General features: G+C 39.3%; 2 protein-coding genes across 2 annotated transcripts; both read right to left on the bottom strand.

Annotated features, from left to right (window-relative positions):
• Nucleotides 1-251: 251 nt before the first annotated feature.
• Nucleotides 252-1,544, bottom strand: LOC115680850 (uncharacterized). The gene is made up of 2 exons (XM_030604692.2): nucleotides 1,207-1,544; nucleotides 252-707 (listed from the first exon to the last, which is right to left on the bottom strand). The coding sequence occupies exons 1-2, from the start codon at nucleotides 1,373-1,375 to the stop codon at nucleotides 475-477; spliced, it is 402 nt and encodes a 133-aa protein (XP_030460552.1). The 5' UTR covers nucleotides 1,376-1,544; the 3' UTR covers nucleotides 252-474.
• An 11,563-nt stretch (nucleotides 1,545-13,107) lies between these two features.
• Nucleotides 13,108-14,222, bottom strand: LOC115680803 (uncharacterized). Its single transcript, XM_030604639.2, has 2 exons — nucleotides 13,957-14,222; nucleotides 13,108-13,534 (listed from the first exon to the last, which is right to left on the bottom strand). Exons 1-2 carry the CDS (start codon nucleotides 14,123-14,125, stop codon nucleotides 13,302-13,304), a joined length of 402 nt encoding a protein of 133 aa, XP_030460499.1. The 5' UTR covers nucleotides 14,126-14,222; the 3' UTR covers nucleotides 13,108-13,301.
• Nucleotides 14,223-21,222: the final 7,000 nt, after the last annotated feature.

Here is a 21,222-nt window from a genome sequence, read left to right as displayed (position 1 = left end):
TTTATGATGAGATCATTAAGGTACAATATAGATTTTATTGTGTTGTATTAGATTTGCTCCATTAAAATCAATAGAATTATGAGGTAATCAAGGTGATTTATATATCCTAAAAGTTACACACTTCAATTTAATTTTTTCAATTCATGATATGACTTATATTTATAATGTAATTATTATGTTATGTTTAAAAGTTTTCATTAAAAATGAAATTAATGAATTATTATTTTAGAATAATTCTATTTTGTGTCCGATTATATGGAAGAAATGAAATTTATTCATAATAAAATTATATTCCGCGGCGAACCATGGATGACACACTAGTAATAGAAGAAACAACAAAATACCTTCAGCACATACAATTTATTTTCACCCATGACCTCTCCGGGATCAGTCACACTTTATTCAATTTCTATAATCGCGCAAACCTAATCAAATATCACCAGCTAGCAGAACCGGTCCGATTCTTCATCCCAATCACTTCCAATGCGGAAGCGGCATGGCAAAGAACTTCATCAAGCCATCGGAGCAGTCCTTGTCGTTAGAGGAAGCAAAGTAGTAGAGCCTCCATTGGTCCAGCACGACCTCGAACCCTTCTTCGGTGCCTTCTGGCGCACCGGCGAGAAGCTTCGCACCCTTGAAGTCACACTTGAGGTAGCTATACAGGTTGGGCAGCAAGTACACGTTGTGGGGTGCATCAAATTTGAACACTAGCCAAGAAAAAAAAATAGTTAAGCTTAGGTTATTCAGTTTGATGGTTCATAGTGGCATCGACATCAATTCTTAAATAAAAGAAACTTGAAAGGGTTCTTGATTTCATCCGCAATCCACATATAGCGTCACCTTCCCTCCTAGATCCTGTGTTTATATCACATTAGATCTCATTCAAAGTAATCTGAGGATCACACTCACCGTCATGTTGTGGAGCCTTAGCTGATGCGCATTGTTGAGTTGATTAAGATTCTATTATAGTCGAAAAATCAAATATCCTATACCATCTAAGAGAAGAAAATTGATGTGGCTCTCCAACAAGATAATCGGCATATATTGGAACCATCAGTGACTACTTGTCACGTCTTTTTTCTGAATGATGACCAATTTTTAGGTAAAACTTTCTCAATTATGGGCATTCCTCTATGCAAGCTTCAGCAGCATTAGAGGAAGTAAAACTTCCTAGGCTGAAACTAAAAGTTGGTTGGTCGCACTCACCAAGTTTGTCGCTAATAGAGACGGGACTGCTCTTAAGAGCCCAGTCCGTGTAGTTGTAGCCGAAACGCCAGTTCTCAGATCCACCAACGACGATAGTCCTGGCCTCGGTCATTGCCATGGTCGCCGCTATCACCAGCAACACCATTCCTGCATACCTCAGTCCTGCCATTTCGCTAATATATTCTCAAAAGATCTCTCTAGCGAACTGAAAAACAGTGAAGTTGAATTGTTTTGGCAGTTGAAGTGAGTTCCAAGATTCATCAATGGGGGTTTATATACCCAATTTCTGGCAACAATAGTCGGAGCTGAATTTTCTCAACTTGGTGGCAACAGAGATTGGATTCAAGAATGAAGAGAACACGTTTTTTCCAAGATTTTGAATCGGTAAACTCATACAAAATGCTTCTAGATTACTGCTTTTGGTTCCTGAAATTCTTTTCTCATTCGCCACTTACCTTAGAGCCATCCCACACCTCATTTTGCAGTCATTTTGTTGAAGACTGAACTGACTCTAAGGAAAATGGGTAGCATTAGAATTTCGAAATTTGACTGAGTCCATTGGTCTTCTTCGTTTTGGCACTTATCCACTTGGAGAAGGAAAGGAGGGAAAGGTAATGATTGCGAAGCCATTGAAGTCCATCCCAACTGATGGGTTTTCTTTGTGAATGATGGGCCGCTCATGATGGGCTAACCCAGCCCATGAAAGGAAATAACTGCACTTGGCAGTTATTATCTAGACACAAAAAGTGAGAACACACATAATAGTGTGTGTGGGTTTGCATTTTTATGATCAGAAACTTATTCTCACAAAAGGACAAAAGTAGAAGGGATTTTGTTCAACGATCTAAGGATTGTTCTCTCTCTCGACGTTGCAAAAGGAACATTTAATCCGTGGAAAATAAGGTACGTCCCTCTTGGTGATGTACTTTAACGATCGGTGATTCAAGTTTATACTGGGTACGTTTTTTCGTATACGATTTTTGGGCGATACTCGTTAGTTTGAGTTTTATGTCGTTTAGGAATTTGTTTCCGTCTTTCCGCATTTCTTGGAATCTGTTTCCTTTCATTGGTATCAGAGCGAGTGTTCTTGTTTCCTGATCGTTGCAAGTGTGCATAACACGGAATATTGGCCGGAATTCGTGAAACGGCGCCGACGAACGCTTGGGTACGAAATACCGACACCCGACTGTACTGGTCCGCATTGTTTTTCGAAATTCCGTGCGGTAAAATTAAAATTTAAAACTGTAGGGTCGTAGTACTCGTCGAAACGAGAATTTTGATGGGTGGCACGCCGCAGGGAGGAGCCGCACGCGCCCACACGCGCCGCCGCAAGTGGCGGTCTCGCCGGCACGTGCGTGACGGTTCCTCCCCGCGCGCGTGCACCCTACGCGCCATGAGGGCGTGTGCGGCGTGGCTGACATCACGCTGACGTCAGCCATGCGGTTGCTCAACCGGGTTTTTCAGACCCGACCCGTCCCGGATCCGACTTGACCCGATAGTCCACCCGACCCGTAGATTTGACCCGTTGACCATTGACCGGCGTTGACCACCGTTGACCGGCGTTGACCAGCGTTGACCGCGAAAAAAAATAATAATAATAATAATAATTGTACCTTGGATTATGAGTAATCCTTTTATTTTTCTGCATTTGTTGCAAGAATAATGGTACGAAGATATCGAACCCCTATTATCCCTAGAACCGCGGCTCAAAAGAAGAAGCTTAAGAAACTAAGAATCAAGCTGGCTCTTTACCGGTGGGATGCTGATGATGACATGATGACACACATCATCAAGGTCAACCAAATGATACAAGATATCATTTGGAACGATTTCGTAATGCCAGGGTATGTGATGGTCGGAGCCCTCAAATGCACAATTCCTGATGAGTTGAGAAGAATGATTGATAGGGTTTGGGACACCTTAGAAAGTCCGAGCTATAAGATGATTGTGGAGCAATTCATGATAGAGTACATACGGGTCGGGGCAAGATGGACGTCAACCCTTGCATTGAATCGGTCTCGGCGCAATACGTTGCCCGAATCTAGGGGTTTTTCCGGGTGCCTCCATTTGGATGCCAAAGAAAATAGAATTTTCTGAGAATTTTCATGAGTCATTTCCGGTTTATAGAAAGAAGATCACCACCTGATTGTGTTTATCTATTTTTCGTAAGTTCTTATGGATATGTTCACTATAGGTTGGTGTTAAATATCTTGGGTGGATAGTTCTTTTTATGTTGGTGTTTATGTTTATTTCCTTAGATGGATTCATTCCTTTTGTACATAGTGTTAGGTAAATGAATGTTGATGGATATTCATGTTGTGAATAGTTTATAGTACTATTCTGTTTTAATATTTATCTTATTAGTATCATATGGAGTTGAGTGGGAGTTCTAAAAGTTTTAGTAACTTTAAAGAACATAATTTTACCTTAATGATTACATTAACAGTAATTTCACATTAGTTTTTTTTTATGATGATTGGGAACATAGTGAACTTTCGAATCTAAAGCCTATGTGAAATTATTCATTAATATAATCAATTTGTGTAAAATTGATGCATAAATGAGTGGCATTAATAATTCATGCTATATGTCTGAAATGTTCAGATACCATGGCTTCAGCAACTAAGAACATAGTGGCTGAATTGAACAAATGAGAGAAATTGAACGGCGAGAATTATGAAATATGGCATATGAAAATCCAATATGTGCTGGAAGAGTAAGAGGCTCTTGAAGCTCTTAACCTGGTTATGGTAGAGCCTGAAGACGGAAACATTGCACAACATAAGAGAGATAAGGATGCATTTGCTGTATGGAAAAGGAAGAACTCCCTTGCTCGCATCACGTTGCTGAGTAGCATGAAAAATGATGTCATGCGAGAGTTTAGGCGTTTTGAAAATGCTAAGGAGATGTGGGGAGCATTGGCAGCAAGGTTTGGTCATACATCTGTAACCAAGCTTAGACAGCTCACTATAAGATTTGACTCATATAAGAAGCCACATGGTCAGTCCATGAAACAACATTTAAGGAAAATGTCAAACATGATTAATGAGCTGAAGGATGCTGGCCATGTTCTGACTGATGAGCAGCAAGTGCAAGCAGAGATTCGTTCTTTGCCTCAAAGTTGGGAGCATATGAAGTTGCACCTAACTCACAATGAGAACATCAAAACCTTTGAGGATGCAGTGCGCCACTTAGAGCTAGAGGAGGACCGTCTCCTGGCGGATAAGCCGGTAATTGACATTTACTATGCAGGTTCTAGCTCACAAGGGCCTTCGAGCTCTACGCGCAAGCGTCCTGATTCGTTCAGAAGGTGGAGAGGTAAGAGAGCGAGTTCTTCGGGGAAGAAACCAAGAGATGAACAACACCAAAGAGGAAAGCGTCCTCATGAGAAAAAGATGTCAAGAGTGAAGTGCTACAACTGTAGCAAGAAAGGCCACTTTGCTCGCGATTGTCGTGAGCCAAAGAAGGTTAACTCATCTTGTATTATTGAGAACTTTGTTTATGTATCAAGTTCTATATTTCTAACTGAATCAAATCCTTTGTGGACTGTAGATTCGGGAGCAACAGACCATGTAGCGAAGGATAGAGAAGCCTTCGTAGAATTCCGACGAGTTCCAACGGGAACTAAATGGATTTATGTAGGGAACAACTCCAGAGCTGAGGTTAAAGGAATTGGCACCTGCCAGTTAATTATGCGTGGTGGACGCACTTTGTTCCTACATGATGTATTATATGCTCCGGAAATTCGTCGGAACTTAGTGTCTGTTTTAGTGTTGATTCGACTTAGTTTTAATTTGAACTTCCATAATAATGGTGTACACTTGTATTTAGGTATGAGTTATTATGGTTGTGGTTATTTTCTAGATGGTTTTATTGTACTGGATGTTGATTCTGTAAATGTCAATGTTTGTTATTCCCACTTCACGTCTTCTACTTCGTGTGATAATGATGTGAACGTATGGCATGCTAGGCTTGGCCATATAGGCCAACAACGAATGAATAGATTAGCCAAAGAAGGCTTAATGGGCAATATTGAAAAAGTCGATTTGCCCACTTGTGAACACTGCCTAGTTGGGAAAACAACAAGGAAACCATTTGGAAAAGGAACAAGAGCTGAGTTCCCTTTGCAGTTAATCCATTCTGACATTTGTGGTCCAATGAATGTGAGGGCTAGACATGGGGCTGTTTATTTTATCACATTTATTGATGATTATACTCGATTCGGATATGTCTATTTGATTTCTCATAAATCTAAGGCTTTTAGTTGTTTCAAGATATTTATGAACTTGGTGGAAAATCAATTAGATAAGAAAATAAAAGCATTAAGATCCGATCGAGGTCGAGAATATCTATCTGATGAGTTCAGAAATTTGTGTGATGAAAAGGGAATAGAAAGACAGTTGTCTATTTCCTATACTCCTCAACAAAATGGTGTTGTGGAAAGGAGAAACAGAACCCTACTAGAAATGGTTAGGTCCATGATGGCGTAGGCTAACTTACTAATCACCTTTTGGGGTGACGCTTTATTAACTGCTGCCTACATACTTAACCGTGTGCCTTCTAAATCAGTTATTTCCACTCCGTATGAGTTATGGACAAGTAGAAAACCCGTTTTGAGTTTTCTGAAACCTAGGGGTTGTGCCGCTTATACACATGAATCTTCTCATAAGTATGGGAAATTAGGTCCTAGAGGTAAGAAGAGTATCTTCATAAGGTATTCGGAAACCTCAAAAGGATATGTATTTATAGGTGAGTAAGAAAGTGGGAGTATAACTGAATTTGAATCACGAGATGTCACATTCTTAGAGAATGAGTTTCCTAAGAAGGGCGAAATAGGTGAGAACTACTCACTATTTGAAACCTTGGATCCTGATAGTGAAATCGATAAAGTTCGTCCAAGTGGAAGCAATGTGAGAAGTGAGGAATTGAATTCGACTCAATCTCAATTGCAACCTTTTGATGAGACGATTCCGTCATTATCTAATCCAAGTGGGAGCATAATGGAGAATGATATACCATGTGTACAATCTCCCATACGGCGAACAAGTCGCAAAAGTATTCCCCGACGAGTGTTAACATTGAAGGGGAAACTTTCATGATCGCTCCACAAAATGAAGACGAGCCAAGGAATGTAAATGAGGCTCTAAATTGCCCTAACAAAGAAAAATGGATGATTGCAATGAAAGAAGAAATGGAGTCAATAAAGTCAAACCATGTTTGGGAACTGGTTAATCTTCCAGAAGGACGCAAAGCTATTGGGAATAAATGGGTTCTCAAAATAAAACGCAAATCCGATGGCTCAATAGAAAGATATAAAGCTCGCCTAGTGGCGAAAGGGTATAATCAACATGAAGGAATTGATTATGAAGAAACTTTCTCTCCTGTAGTGAGATTTACCTCAATTCGCCTTATTCTGGCAATAGTGACAAGCATGGATCTTGAATTACATCAAATGGATGTAAAGACTGCTTTTCTAAATGGAGAATTAGAAGAAGAAATTTACATGGAGCAGCCAGTAGGCTTCGTTGTGAAAGGCCAAGAACAAAAAGTATGTCGACTTCTAAGATCGATATATGGCCTTAAGCAGTTTTCGAGACAATGGTATATACGTTTTCATAATGCCATAGTGGCGTTTGATTTTACAATGATTGATGAAGATCATTGTGTGTATATCAAAAGATCCAAAGATCAATTTGTGATTTTATCATTATATGTTGATGATATACTGATTGCCGGAAGCAATATGGAGTTGGTTAATACTATTAAGAGTTGGTTATCGTCCAATTTTGAGATGAAAGATATGGGTGAGGCTGCATATATTCTTGGAGTTAAGATTTCAAGAGATCGTTCCAAGAGATTATTGTCTCTTTCGCAAGAGACTTATATAAATAAAGTTCTTGAACGATTTTGTATGCAAGACTATAAACCCATGGATACTCCTATTGCAAAAGGTGAAGGATTGAGCCATAGGTTGTGTCCTAAGACTCCACAAGAGAAGGAACAAATGAAACGTGTTCCTTATGCTAGTGCTATTGGAAGTTTAATGTACGCTATGATGTGTACAAGACCTGACATATGTTTTGCAGTTGGGATGGTAAGTAGGTACCAATCCAATCCAGGTCAAGCACATTGGAAAGCCGTAAAAAGAATCATGAGGTATCTAAAGGGTACTGCTAATTATTCACTGAGTTATCAAGGCAAGGATCTGCGACTTGAAGGCTACTCAGATGCTGATTGGGGAGGAGATTTAGATGAAACGAAATCTACCTCTGGTTTTGTTTACTTACTGAATAATGGCGCCATATCTTGGAGCAGTAAGAAACAAACATGTATAGCATTGTCCACGATGGAAGCTGAGTTCGTGGCGTTGTCAGGAGCAATACAAGAAGGTGTTTGGCTTAAGAGATTTTTGGATCATTTAGGTGTTGCTAAGAATGATGAAAACTCATTGTTAGTCAATAGTGATAGTCAAGCAGCGATAGCATACACCAAGGATCCGAAATATCATGACAAGACCAAACATATAGATACCAAGTATAACTTTGTCAAGGATATGGTTGCACGAAAAGATGTGAACTTGCAGTACATATCTACGCATAGAATCATAGCAGATCCTATGACGAAGCCAATTCCAAGAGACGTTTTCTATGGTCATGTAAAATCTCTAGGACTGCGTAGATGCTGATGTACTGAATATTGTAATTTCCCTAAATGTTCACATTTAAATGAAATTGTTATATCATTGTTAATGCCTATGATTTTTTTTTATTTATGCATCTTAATACTTAGTGTATTATGTCAAGAAAGTATATCGGACAGATAAGATTAACCTACTCACACGAGTAATCGCCTCTATTTACTATGTGATAAATAGAGATGAGACAATTTTAAGCTTATTATTATCTAGGTGATAATCGAGAGCTCAAGCTTAAAATATAAATGTCGCCTTAGCTAAATTGTAAGATGAGGACATAACATTTACTATGTCCGAAAGTAAAATAGTCCACGTATTTTACTTTATCTGTCTTTGATGCCAGATATGAGTTCTAATGGATTCTTTAGAAGTAGATACGTGAACTCAAGTTTAGACATTGAGTATGTTTGAACTATCATCTGTACGGTATTGAATGTAAAGACATACGCTCCATGGGAAAGGAGTTAATACTGTAATACGTATTTCATACTATGTATGCATGAGACGACCGATAAGAGTGGCAAAAGTTCTTGATCTCAACTTTATGCCGTGTGAGACTCTTGAGGATACAGAGTTCCTCATTTAGTACCCTCACGACTCTGACTTATTCTCAAAGTTTTTATTCAAGTGTTCGCTATCTTAGGGTGTTGCCAATGGTCATGAATGATTCGATCTAATGGGGCATTTCTAGAAAAGCGTGCTTGGATCGAAATAGAGAGGTTTAAGAAAAGAGGAAGATCAATTTATTTATGATGTCACATTCTATTTTTGTATTCATAGGTCGACCAATTATGATTTTAAGTAAATTATAGTTGTGAATACAATATACGAGATACTAAAAGAGATCAAGAGAGATATAAATGTGACTGATTGATCTAGGGTATTGCATACTATATCTACTCAATAACGTAATGCCCAATTTGAGCTGCTATGTGTTCCTAACAGATGCATAGCAACGAGCTCTCGAAGTATGCTGGTCGCACGGATTATTTGTTGATATGAACATTGCATAAAAGAGAGAGTTAATGTTTAGCCCACCATGTGCGAGTGGGAGATGATGGGTTTTCTTTGTGAATGATGGGCCGCTCATGATGGGCTAACCCAGCCCATGAAAGGAAATAACTGCACTTGGCAGTTATTGTCTAGACACAAAAAGTGAGAACACACATAAGAGTGTGTGTGGGTTTGCATTTTTATGATCAGAAACTTATTCTCACAAAAGGACAAAAGTAGAAGGGATTTTGTTCAACGATCTAAGGATTGTTCTCTCTCTCGACGTTGCAAAAGGAACATTTAATCCGTGGAAAACAAGGTACGTCCCTCTTGGTGATGTACTTTAACGATCGGTGATTCAAGTTTATACTGGGTACGTTTTTCGTATACGATTTTTGGGCGATACTCGTTAGTTCGAGTTTTATGTCGTTTAGGAATTTGTTTCCGTCTTTCCGCATTTCTTGGAATCTGTTTCCTTTCACCAACAAAGGGTATGAGCGTTGGTGTGCACGTTTTTCGTATTTCTGCTTTCTGCACTGAGTGAAGAACTTTTCTAGACAAGCAAAAAGAGAACTTTGACAAAAACGGGTTTTACTCTTTATACTTTTAGGAAGAGTAAAATGCCAAGTCAACTTTATTTTTAACTATATGTATCTATTAATGAGAGAAATCTCTTTAGAAATTAAAATAAAACATGAAGTCGTTATTGTTGGCTATATATCCCAAAGCAACCATGTAATAGTTACATGTTAGGAATTTCAATTGTTTAATGGAAAAGGCGTATTTATTTATTGTCCTACTTATATGAATGATTCCTTAAAATCAATTGCGTATGAATCTATTCTTAAGGTGTCAGAGAATATGTATGATAGGCTTACAATTGAGTCTTTATATTGTTTCCGTTGATGGATCATTGAGTAGATATTATAATCATATTGAGACCAGTGTGTTCTTAAGCTTCACCATTAAGCATTAGATACCAAAGAGAATGATGAGTAACAAGTTATTGGGTATTATGATACCCGAGCTATAACACATATGCTTGTATCGGACAAGTTCACTGAACATGACATGTACAGAACGATTAGCAACATGGAAGCTTTTAAGCGGGGTCAATTACTAATCGTTCATGCTCTGGTTCTGTGAAAATAATCCTTAAACCTGAGGCACGATGTTAACTTGTATGTTGGATGGCTATGGTTCACAAGCGCGAATATTGACGCTTACAAAGTTACAGTTACAAAGTTAATGCCTAGAATAAAACTTTGTAACAGCTACATAATTAATGCTTAGATTATTGTTTTGAAACCGTTTCAAAATCAATGTTCAAATTCAGACTTAACGGCTAAATTAATACTCCGTAACGGTTACAAAGTTAATGTGCAAAATAATACTCTGTAACAGTTACATGATTAATGTCCAGATTATTATTTTGAAATGGTTTCAGAATCAATATTCAGATTTAGTCTTTGAAACTGGTTCAGACTCAATGCCAAATTCATTCAAATAAATTGACTCTGAGACTGATAAAGAGAGTGACTATTCGAAAATGCTCAACACACACAAAACAATTGAAGTAGTGAACTCTCTTGAATTCTCTCCAATGTTCGACGTGTGATTGGTGGTGTATCTAAACTAAAGGCCCAACGTTTGTGGGGCTAGAACTGAAGACCATCAAAACCAAAATCATTGAAACTAAAGAACATCAAAACCAAATTCATTTGAATTGAAGAACTTCATAACCAAATTCGCTGCAACTGAAGAACATCATAACCAAATTGAATTAGGCACGGTACAAGGGTAATGTGATTAGCCCTCCTCTTCGTTTCTACGTGCTTCTTATTAAAATACACGAACAATGCTTTGGAGATACACGAAATGGGTTTTTGCTTCCCCTACCATTTTTGAATTATCTTTACCTATACATGTTTTCGCATAAAATCCCAACAACTATTTCTCATTAAGGACCTCTTTCTTTGGAGTTATAGAAAAGCAAAAAGTGTTTTGCCGCCCAAATTTAACAGATTCAACTTTCAGAAAACAACGAAAATATATATATGTAAATTTACCTGTCAATTTACGTGTGAGGTAATCTTTGTTGATCGTATGGTACCTATAGGACATTGGATTTGTTATAGCAACTCAGGGTAAAATATATCCAAAACCCGGCCCACATTCCTCAGTCCGGAAAGCCTTGGGTCGGGATTCAGACCCAATCCTATTATACAATTCGGGTCGGGTCGGGTCAATCTTATTCAGGCTTGATTGTATGTAGCCCGAAATGGCTTGGTCCAGCCCAAATTAAAGTTTGCCTACATAGTGTAATATTTTGGGTGTGTTGCGTTGAAGAAAAGTCGAATTGCTCCGAGAAAAAAATAAAAAATAGTAGTCTTACCAAACGAAAAGTAACAATTTCAATAGTAATCATTCTCAATCCACAACCACCGATATAGGATGACAAATTCTTCCTCTTTATAAATCAACAAGACGCACATCTCACATCTTTATGAGAAAATCAATGAATTTCAGTTGCACATCCTCTAAGCTCCTGAGCAAGTAAGCACACATTTATTAGTTCCATAGAGTTGTTCAACTACATATTTATCTTTGAAGTTTGTAGCAGTGATAATAAAGTTGATCTAGAACGACAAAGTCGATAACTCTGCTCATCCCTCAAATCCCTCTACTTTTAGTCTTGATTTTTGTCTGCTCTTGAGCTCATCCTCAAGTTCTCGTACTCTTGATAGTACTCCTTTCAATGACTCATGAGATATCTGCCTCCATTTCTTCAAGTCAGTCGTCCGACAAACCGCCTTGTGCTATCAATTGATCCTCATCCTCCTCAACCAATGAAGGCAATCTATCATGAAGTAAACCCAGTTGTTTCATATTTTTCGAGTATACATTTGGAGATAAAAGATAAATTTTGGCAGCTTTACCTCATCTTTCAGGGTTCTGCGCTCAATTTAGATTGGCGAGCTGCTTATTTCTCTCGTGCTTTCCGAGACACATATAGAAGCATTGGGATTTTTTTATTCATACAACATTATCTAACTAAAAAGTACTACTATATTGACCGAAGCAGGACTGGACTTTGGCCTTTAAACCACTTGATACAAAAGGAGACAACCAAATTTTGCAGCAATAGCATGAAGAATTACGTGCCTCTCAATTGTGGATGAAAATGGATGATTCACGAGGGTCGCAAGTACCGTGAGCGATATAGCAGCATGCCTTGAATAGTAAAAGGGGTACATGGGATTTCTTCTCGTCTCGCAGGCATCGCCGAAGTACTCGTCGAAATCAGCTTCCTCCGCTGTTTAAGGTTAGGCGACGGCAGTGATTCTTGTGCTTAATTGTTTCAAGAAAAGAGAACGGTGAACAATGGATGCAAAACGCGCAAAGGCATCGAGGAACGACGCATGCATAGACTGGGGAATTGCAACTTGGTAGTGGGTCCCAATTTTTTCGCGGACATTGCATGTCATAAGAGAGTCACTGAACTTTATGGGGTCAAAGGGTAAAATAAGATGATCGGGGTGCTGAATCTTCGCAACGGGTCCAATTTTGTTCATCATTAACAGACTTAGTCTTTGACTGTAATGCCGTAAAACTTGGGTAGTGTTTCTTCCTTCCCTGAGTCCATGGAGGCACCTCTTCCCTCTCGATCATTCTCGTACTCCTCAACTAGTGAAGGTAGCGCTAGTCGAAAATTGGGAACCGGTCCCTACGGTCCAATTCCCGATTTCAGGGTGGGACCAGACAGGACCGGTTCTCCTCTTCGAACGGCGAACCATTGTCTGGAAATTGGGCACCGGTCCGGTTCCCGGTTCTAAGGTGGGACCAAAGCCGACCAGGAACCGATCACCCCTAGGTGGAGAGGGGGCTGCAACATCACCAGAGGTAACTTCGCGCACTTGGGATGTGATCATTAAGGTAAAATATTATTTTTGTTATGTTGTATTCAGGTTTACTGCATTAATGTCTATAACATTTTGAGGGAATCAGGGTGACTTTTCTTTTTTCTCAAGACCCTTATTATATGTTACATCCAAAAAAGTTATACACTTCAATTAAATTATTCGATCATTATATTAACTTAAATATCTATTGAAATTATTGTAATGTATCTGGACATTGTATTTATTTAAATTAGATTAATTTACAATTATTTTCTGTGTCAGATTGTACAAAAGAATAACAAAATTTAGTCATAGTAAAGTTCAATTCTGGAGTGAACTGCATATTATAAATTAGTAATAGAAGAAACAACAAAATACCCTAACCACATATGTTTATTTCAATCACGACCTCTCCAAGATCAGTCACTTTTTATTCAAATTCTATAATTGCATAAACATAATCAAATATCACTAGCTAAAGGAGCTGGTAGGATTCTTCGTCCCAATCACTGCCAACGCGGAAGCGGCATGGCGAAGAACTTCATCAAGCCGTCGGAGCAGTCCTTGTTGTTAGAGGAAGCAAAGTAGTAGAGCCTCCATTGGTTCAGCACGACCTCGAACCCTTCTCCAGCGCCATTTGGGGCACTGGCGAGAAGCTTCGCACCCCCGAAGTCGCACTTGAGGTAGCTATACAGGTTGGGCAGCAAGTACACGTTGTGGGGTGCATCAAACTTGAACACTACCCAAGAAAATAAAAATAATTAAGCATGGGTTATTCAGTTTTATGGTTCATATTCTTGAAGAAATGAAACTTAAAAAGGATTCTTGATTTCGTGCGCAATCCTCATACAATGTCACCTTCCCTCCTAGATCCTGTGTTTATATCATATTATCTCTCTAATTCATGAGATTTTATTTGAGTCGAAAGTTCTAATATCCTATATCATCCATCTAAAAGAAAAAAATTGATGCGGCTCTCGAACTAGATAATAGGCATATATTGGGACCATTAGTGACTACTTGTCACGTCTTTCCCTGAATGATGAACAATTTTTCAGTAAAAATTTCTCAATCACGGGCACTCCTCTATGCAAATTTCAGCAGCATCAGAAGAAGTAAAATTTCCCAGGCTAAAACTAAAAGTTAGTTGGTTACACTCACCAAGTTTGTCGTTGATGTAGAAGGGACTGTTCTTAAGAGCCCAGTCCGTGTAGTTGTAGCCGAAACGCCAGTTCTCAGATCCACCAACAACGATAGTCCTAGCCTCGGTCATTGCCATGGTTGCTGCTATCACCAGCAACACCATTCCTGCATACCTCAGTCCTGCCATTTCGCTAATATATTCTCGAAAGATCTCTCTAGCAAACTGGTAAAACAATGAAGTTTAAATTGTTTTGGCAGTTGAAGTGAGTTCCAAGGTTCATCAGTGGGGGTTTATATACCCAATTTCTGGCAACAATAGTCGGACTGAATTTTCTCAACTTGGTTGGCAACACAGAATGGATTCAAGAATGAAGAGAACACGTTTTTTCCAAGATTTTGAATCAGTAAACTCATACAAAATGCTTCTAGATTACGGCTTTTGGTTCCTGAAATGATTTTCTCATTTGCCACTTACCTAAGAGCCATCCCACACCTCATTTGGCAGTCATTTTGTTGAAGACTGAACTGACTCTAAGGAAAATGGGCAGCATTAGAATTTCGAAATTTGACCGAGTCCATTGGTCTTCTTCGTTTTGGCACTAACCCACTTGGAGAAGAAAAGAGGGAAAGGTGATGATTGTGAAGCCATTGAAGTCCATCTTAACAAAGGGAATGTGGGTTGGTGGGGACGTTTTTTGAGTCCCTCTATAGATGGAGCTTTTTAGGGTCAACCTTCGATACTCTATTCTTTATTATTCGAAAAATTCAAGTCTTCCTTGGCTAGTTTGAATCCTTCTTTAAAGAGAGTGACGTTTCCCATTGTTGAATTTTTATTGCATTCTCGGAGTGTTATTTCAACAAGTTGCCCATGACTTTACCAAAAAAAAAAAAGTTGCCCATGATCAGATGATGCCCCTTGTTAAGGTAACTTTTGGATTTCTACTTTCTGCACTAACTGAAGAACTATTCTAGACAAGCTATAACAAAACTTTGACAAAAATGGGTTTTACTCTTTAACTTTTAGGAAGAGAACTTTAGCTTTAACTATATTTGTCGATTGATGAGAGAAATCTCTTAGAAATGAAAATAAAACATGATTTCAATATATCACATTAAGGACCTGTTTGGACTTAGAAAAAAGCAAAAGGGGCTTGCCGCCAAAATTTAACATATTATTTAAATTTGAGAAAATAACAAAAAAATCATATGTGAATTTACTTGTCAATATTTGTGTAAGGCAAGCTTTGTTGATCGTATGGTACACATAAGATTTTCGATTTGGTTATTACAATCGAGGCAAATAAAAATCCAAAACCCGGCCCGCAATTTCCTAGTTCGAAAAGCCTTGGGCTGGGATTTGGGCCTAATTTTAATATACAATTCGGTCAGGCGAGGTTTGTTCAGGCTTGATTGTGTGTAGCCCGAAATGGCCTGGCCCAGCCCAAAATGAAGCTTTCTTACATAGTGAAATATTTCCGTTGTTTTGTTTTGAATACCAAAAAAAACTCCAAATTTGTACACTATGACAAATTTACCCCAAATTAATTTTTTGAACACAAAAAACCCTAAACTGATACACCTATGATAGATTCATCCAAAACTAATTTTTTGATCACAAAAAATCTTAAACTGGTACATTTGTGATAAATTAACCCTTTGTTAATTTCCATTAAATTGGATTAATACCACGAAAAATCACAAACTGATACACCTGTGACAAACGGAGGGTAAAACTCCAAACTGTTATACCCGTCAACTGCCACGTGTCATACAACTTAGTAATTTGATGGAAAAATTTAACGGAAACTAACGGATGGTAAATTTATCACAAGTGTATCAGTTTGGGGGTTTTTTGTGGTCAAAAAATTAGTTTGGAGTGAATTTGTTACATGTGTACTAATTTGAGGTTTTTCATGGTATTAACCCTTGAATAAAAGTCAAATTGCTCAGAGTAAAAAAAAAAAAATAGAAGTCTTCCCAAACCAAAAGTAATAATTTCAATAGTGCTCATTCTCAATCCACAACCACCGATAACAATTCTTCCATAGTCTTTACAAATCAAGAAATGGACATCTTACAATCTTTGTGAAAAAATTATTGTATTTCAGTAGCACATCCTTTGAGTTCCCGAGCAGTATGCACGCATTTATTAGTTTCATACAAATTATTCGACTACTTATTTATTTTTGAAGTTTGTATTAGTGATAATAAAGTGGATCCAGAACGACAAAGTCGATCACCTTGCTCATCTCTTAACTTCCTCTACTTCTAGTAATAGTAGTTGTCTGCCCTTGAGCTCATCCTTAAGTTCTTGTACTCTTGAAAGTACTCCTTTCAATGACCGGAGCGATGAGATCTCTGCGAACATTTCCTCAAGCCGTTGTCTGATGAACCGGCTTGTGCTATCAATTAATCCTCGTACTCCTTAAGCATTGAAGGCAATACCTATCGTGAAGTAAACGCAAACATCAAACTGTTTGTGAGTTTGTCTACATCCATCCAGTGTCCCATCCAAATTCATTCAATGGCTAGTAATAGCATGCAAGTCCATTGTTGATACCAAAATTTTGGCCATCATATTTAGTCATTTACTGCATAAAAAAATTTAGGGATTGGTCCGACCCCTAAACAAAAATATTAATATAGCATTGGTCTCATTTGTCATTCTTTCCGTGTTTCTTTGCACTTAGTTACTAAAACTATTTTTGATTAATGCGTTTGTATCGAGCTTGAGACGGTGGCTTGGTCAGCCATGGACGTTTGGAAAATCTGGATCTTGAACTTTCGAGTTTGATGGGATAAAGATTGCAACGGCAGTGTGTGTGGGAGAATACGGCGATTTTGAAAAATTTTAAAGGGAGCGGTTTGCTGAGGAAAAGATGAGAAAATCAAATGAAGATCAAGGTGAGCAACCACCAAAAAATTTAATTGTGGAGATGGCGAATCAATTTGGTGGGTTCTTGGAAGAATACAAGTTTGAAAATACATGGGACAGAAAATCTCATCTCCGGAGGACACGTCCCACGCATGCAGAACTTCCCATTGGCGCTCAGTTCTAATGGATGATGCCTCGAGCCGATCCTGTGACGACAAACCACCGTGATGTTGCTGCTTGATGAACCGTGAAGCCACTTGGTCGATCATCACTAGTCATCGTGGCCCTGTTGCTGTGCCACAAACCCCCTGACGGGCTGCTTGATAACATATCGCCCTAAAATCTTTTAGGATAATTTTCTCGTTTTGAATTTAAAATTCTTTCCTCAATTTGAGGATACTTTCCTTGATTTAAGGAATCAATTTTGCCCTCATCATATAACTATGTATCTATTTAAACGTATTCTGCACATCAATAGAAGAACAAGGAAAATCAAAAAAATCAAAGCTTCTTTTACTTTTTTTATGGTATCAGAGCATTTTGCGTAATAACATTGTTTGTGATCCTGCTTCTTCTTCCTCATGGCTACCTCCAACAATTCTGAAGCTACTAGCGCTATCAATACCCCAGTTCAATCCCCACCTATTGCGATTTCAAACATTTCTAGCCTTATCCCAATCAAACTGAATGCCTCCAATTATCTCCTTTGGAAATCCTTGTTCATGCCTATTTTGCATGGTCATCGCCTGATGCATCATGTTGATGGCTCTGTTCCTCCACCTTCATATGATGATCCCACATATCCAACTTGGTTTGAAAAAGACCAGCTGTTGTTATCATGGATCAATGCCACATTAAGCGACTTTGCTCTTCCATATATCGTCAGACTTACTTCTGCCAAGCAAGCATGCGATCTGCTCAATAATAGATATGCCTCTATACCACATGCCCATGTAATGTCCCTCAAACGGTTGCTTATTCGATTCAAGAAGGGCACTCAATCTACGGCTGATTATTTCTAGCAATTTAAGGTCATTTGACCAGCTGGCAGCCTGTGGCTCTCCCTTAAGCGAGGATGATTTGCTTATTCACATCCTCGATGGGCTGCCACCATCATATCACAATTATGTTCCTCGGTTCGTATTCGCACCAAGACATCGACCCTATCTATTGAAGAACTTCATACCCTGTTAATCTGTGAGGATCTCTCTTTGACTGAAGATACACCGCCTGCGGTTTCAGCTCATTCTACTGCATTGGTGGCTTCCAAACCTTTCAGGCCCAACAACTCTCATCAATTCTCTTAGGGCCGCAGCCATGCACCATCTCGTGGAACATTTCCTCCACCTCCTCTGGATCGGTGCAACAACGACCATCACCCCAAGGTCAATAAAAATCTCAAAATTTGGGTGTTCGTTCATAATGTCATATTTGCAATCGTATGGGTGATACTACCATCAACTGTTATCACTGAATGGACTACACCTATCAAGGCCGCCATCCACTGGAAAAACTTGCAGCAATGGCTGCCACTGCCTCGTCCCCACCCAACACTTGGTACACTGACACCGGAGCCACTCATCATCTCACCCCGGAACTCGAAAATCTCCAAATTTCAACTGCATATGATGGTAATGACACTGTTGAGATACGTAATGGCCACGGTATGCCCATTGCACATGTTGGTTCCACTACCCTTTCATTCTCTTCATCACCTCTTTACCTCAAATTTATATTTCATTGTCTCACAGCTTCACACAATTTACTCTCTGTTTACCGGTTTTCCAAATATAACAATTGTCTCTTTAATTTCGATGCCTGTGGTTTTTGTATTAAGGACAAGGCCACGGGGAGGATACTATATCAAGGGCCAGTTGAGAACGGCTTGTACCCACTTCGCACTCCACCATCATCCACCGCCCCAAAAGCTCATTACAGTTCCTCCATCACCACTGACCAATGGCATGCTCGTCTTGGCCATCCCTCTCATGACATTCAATGGGCCATTTTCTCAGTCGCTTCTATTTCCATTGAATCGGGATCTTGCATTTGTTCTTCATGTCAGCAGGCAAAGAGTCACAAGCTTCCTTTTTCCAAGTCTTATTCTACCTCTAGTCGTCCTTTAGAATTATTACATTGTGATGTATGGGATCCTACTCCCACATTATCTTGTTCTAATTAGTCATATTACGTTCTCTTTGTCGATGATTTTTCTAAATATTCATGGTTATTTCCTATGAGATTAAAATCCGACTTTTATGACATCTTTGTTAGTTTTAAAAAGCAAGCTGAAAATCTCTCGTGTCACACCATCACCACATTTCGCTCGGACGGTGGTGGCGAATTCACCAGTAATACCTGCAACAATTTTCTTCAATCATATGACATTACACATGAATATTCTTGCCCCCACACTCCAGAAGAAAATGGTATTGTGGAGCGCAAACACCGCCACATCATCAAAACTGGCTTAGCTATGATGGCCCATGCTCATATGCCTTCTAAATTTTGGTTGGAAGCCTTCACCACAGCTATTTATTTGATTAATCGCATGAGCATACTTCAACATCACACAAGCATTATTTCATACCCCTCCTGATTATTCACACTTACGAACCTTTGGTTCTCTTTGTTTCCCATGGCTCCAACCTTACAAGGCTAACAAATTGGAACTTCGATCGACCCCCTGCTGTTTTATAGGCTATAGCCCCAGTCATAAAGGGCATCGTTATATGGATCTCTCATCTGGTTAAGTATATATTTCTCGTCATATGGTCTTTGATGAAACTAAGTTTCCTCACTCCCATATCACTCCCACTCATTCTTCACATCTTCCACCTCATAGTCTCGATTCTTTTGGAGTCATTCAAACCGAGCATGTTCATTGTGATCCCTCCACCACTTCAATGGTCGTTCTCACATCCAACAACACCTCCCCGGTATCTTCTTCATCAACTACCGAACCTATCATGCAGACTTCTGGCCAACCCCTTCCTCCACCTATTGATAATCAACCTATCCCTTCTTCTTCCACTCACCCAATGCAAACAAGATCTAAGTCTGGTATTACCAAACGAAAGGCCTTTTCCCATACCCTTCAACCACTTCCGATTGCACTTACTGCTAACCATATCTCCGAACCAACATGTTACTCCCAAGCAGTTAAGGAACCTCTATAGAGTCATGCCATGGATCAAGAATTTACCTCTCTTCAACAACAACAAACATGGTATTTGGTCCCTTATGATCCTACTATGAACGTAGTGGGATGCAAATGAGTGTTTTGAGTTAAACGAAATCCATATGGCTCTATTAGCCGCTACAAGGCTCGCCTTGTTGCTAAAGGTTTCCATCAACAACCAAGTGTTGACTCTATTGAGACCTTCAGTCCTGTGGTGAAACCTACCACCATTCGAATTATTTTATCTCTTGCGGTCTCTCACAATTGGCCACTTCAACAATTGGATGTCGAATGTGCATTTTTACATGGTGATTTGCAGGAAACAGTATTCATGTCCCAGCCTCCAGGCTATGTGGATCCGAGCAAATCTAATCATGTCTGTCACATGAAGAAATCCATTTATGGCCTCCGTCAAGCCCCTCGAGCCTAGTATGAAAAGTTTAACTCAAAACTTCATGATTTTGAATTCACCGTCTCCAACTCCGATCCATCATTATTCATCTTCCACCAAGGGCATATAACCGTATATCTCCTCTTGTACATTGATGATATCATACTCACTGGCAATAATACTTCAGCGTTGCAGCAATTGATCTCACATCTTGGCCATCATTTCCGTATGAAGGACCTCGGACCTCTTTCTCATTTTCTTAATGTTCAAATGACACGTAATTTGGAAGGCATACAACTTAATCAGTTGAAGTAATTTATGGATGTTCTAAAGCGTGCAAATATAGATAGATGTAAACCAATCCTAACGCATGATGTGTCTCAAAAACTTGGCCACAGTGATGGCCCTCCATTATCGGATCCCACTCTTTATCGGAGTCTTGTTGGAGCACCGCGGTATGTTACTTTGACGCGTCCTGACATTTCCTTTGCCGTCAATCAAGTTTGCCAGCTCCTAAAGTCTCCCACTGAGGATCATCTTGTGGCGGTCAAACGAATTTTGTGTTATTTGAAAGGCACAATTACTCACAATCTTCACTTTCGTCCAGGCCAACACTAGCTCACTGCTTATTGCGATGCTGACTGGGCAGGTTGCCCCATTGATCGACGCTCTACTGGCGGGTTCTGTGTTTTCTTCGGTTCTAACCCCATTTCCTAGAGTGTAAAGAAACAAGCCACGGTGGCACGTTCTTCATCTGAAGCTGAGTACCAGTGTCCAGCTCACACTGCAGCTGAATTAGTTTGGCGATGTTCCTTGTTACGTGAATTGCATTGCCCA

This window comes from Syzygium oleosum, unplaced genomic scaffold (genome assembly GCF_021117445.2).
Source record: "Syzygium oleosum isolate NSW1041296 unplaced genomic scaffold, Sole_v2.1 Sole_v2.05, whole genome shotgun sequence".
NCBI lineage: Eukaryota > Viridiplantae > Streptophyta > Magnoliopsida > Myrtales > Myrtaceae > Syzygium > Syzygium oleosum.
The sequence above is the reverse complement of the archived record's forward strand: the minus strand, read 5'-3'. Positions and strand labels throughout refer to the sequence as shown.

Excerpts from the sequence above, each read along its gene's own strand:
- LOC115680850 (XM_030604692.2), bottom strand. The coding sequence starts at position 1,375 with ATGGCAGGACTGAGGTATGCAGGAATGGTGTTGCTGGTGATAGCGGCG. Across the intron at positions 708-1,206 it reads CTCTATTAGCGACAAACTTG|TGTTCAAATTTGATGCACCC; the intron begins GTGAGTGCGACC and ends TTTCTTGGCTAG.
- LOC115680803 (XM_030604639.2), bottom strand. The coding sequence starts at position 14,125 with ATGGCAGGACTGAGGTATGCAGGAATGGTGTTGCTGGTGATAGCAGCA. Across the intron at positions 13,535-13,956 it reads CTACATCAACGACAAACTTG|TGTTCAAGTTTGATGCACCC; the intron begins GTGAGTGTAACC and ends TTTCTTGGGTAG.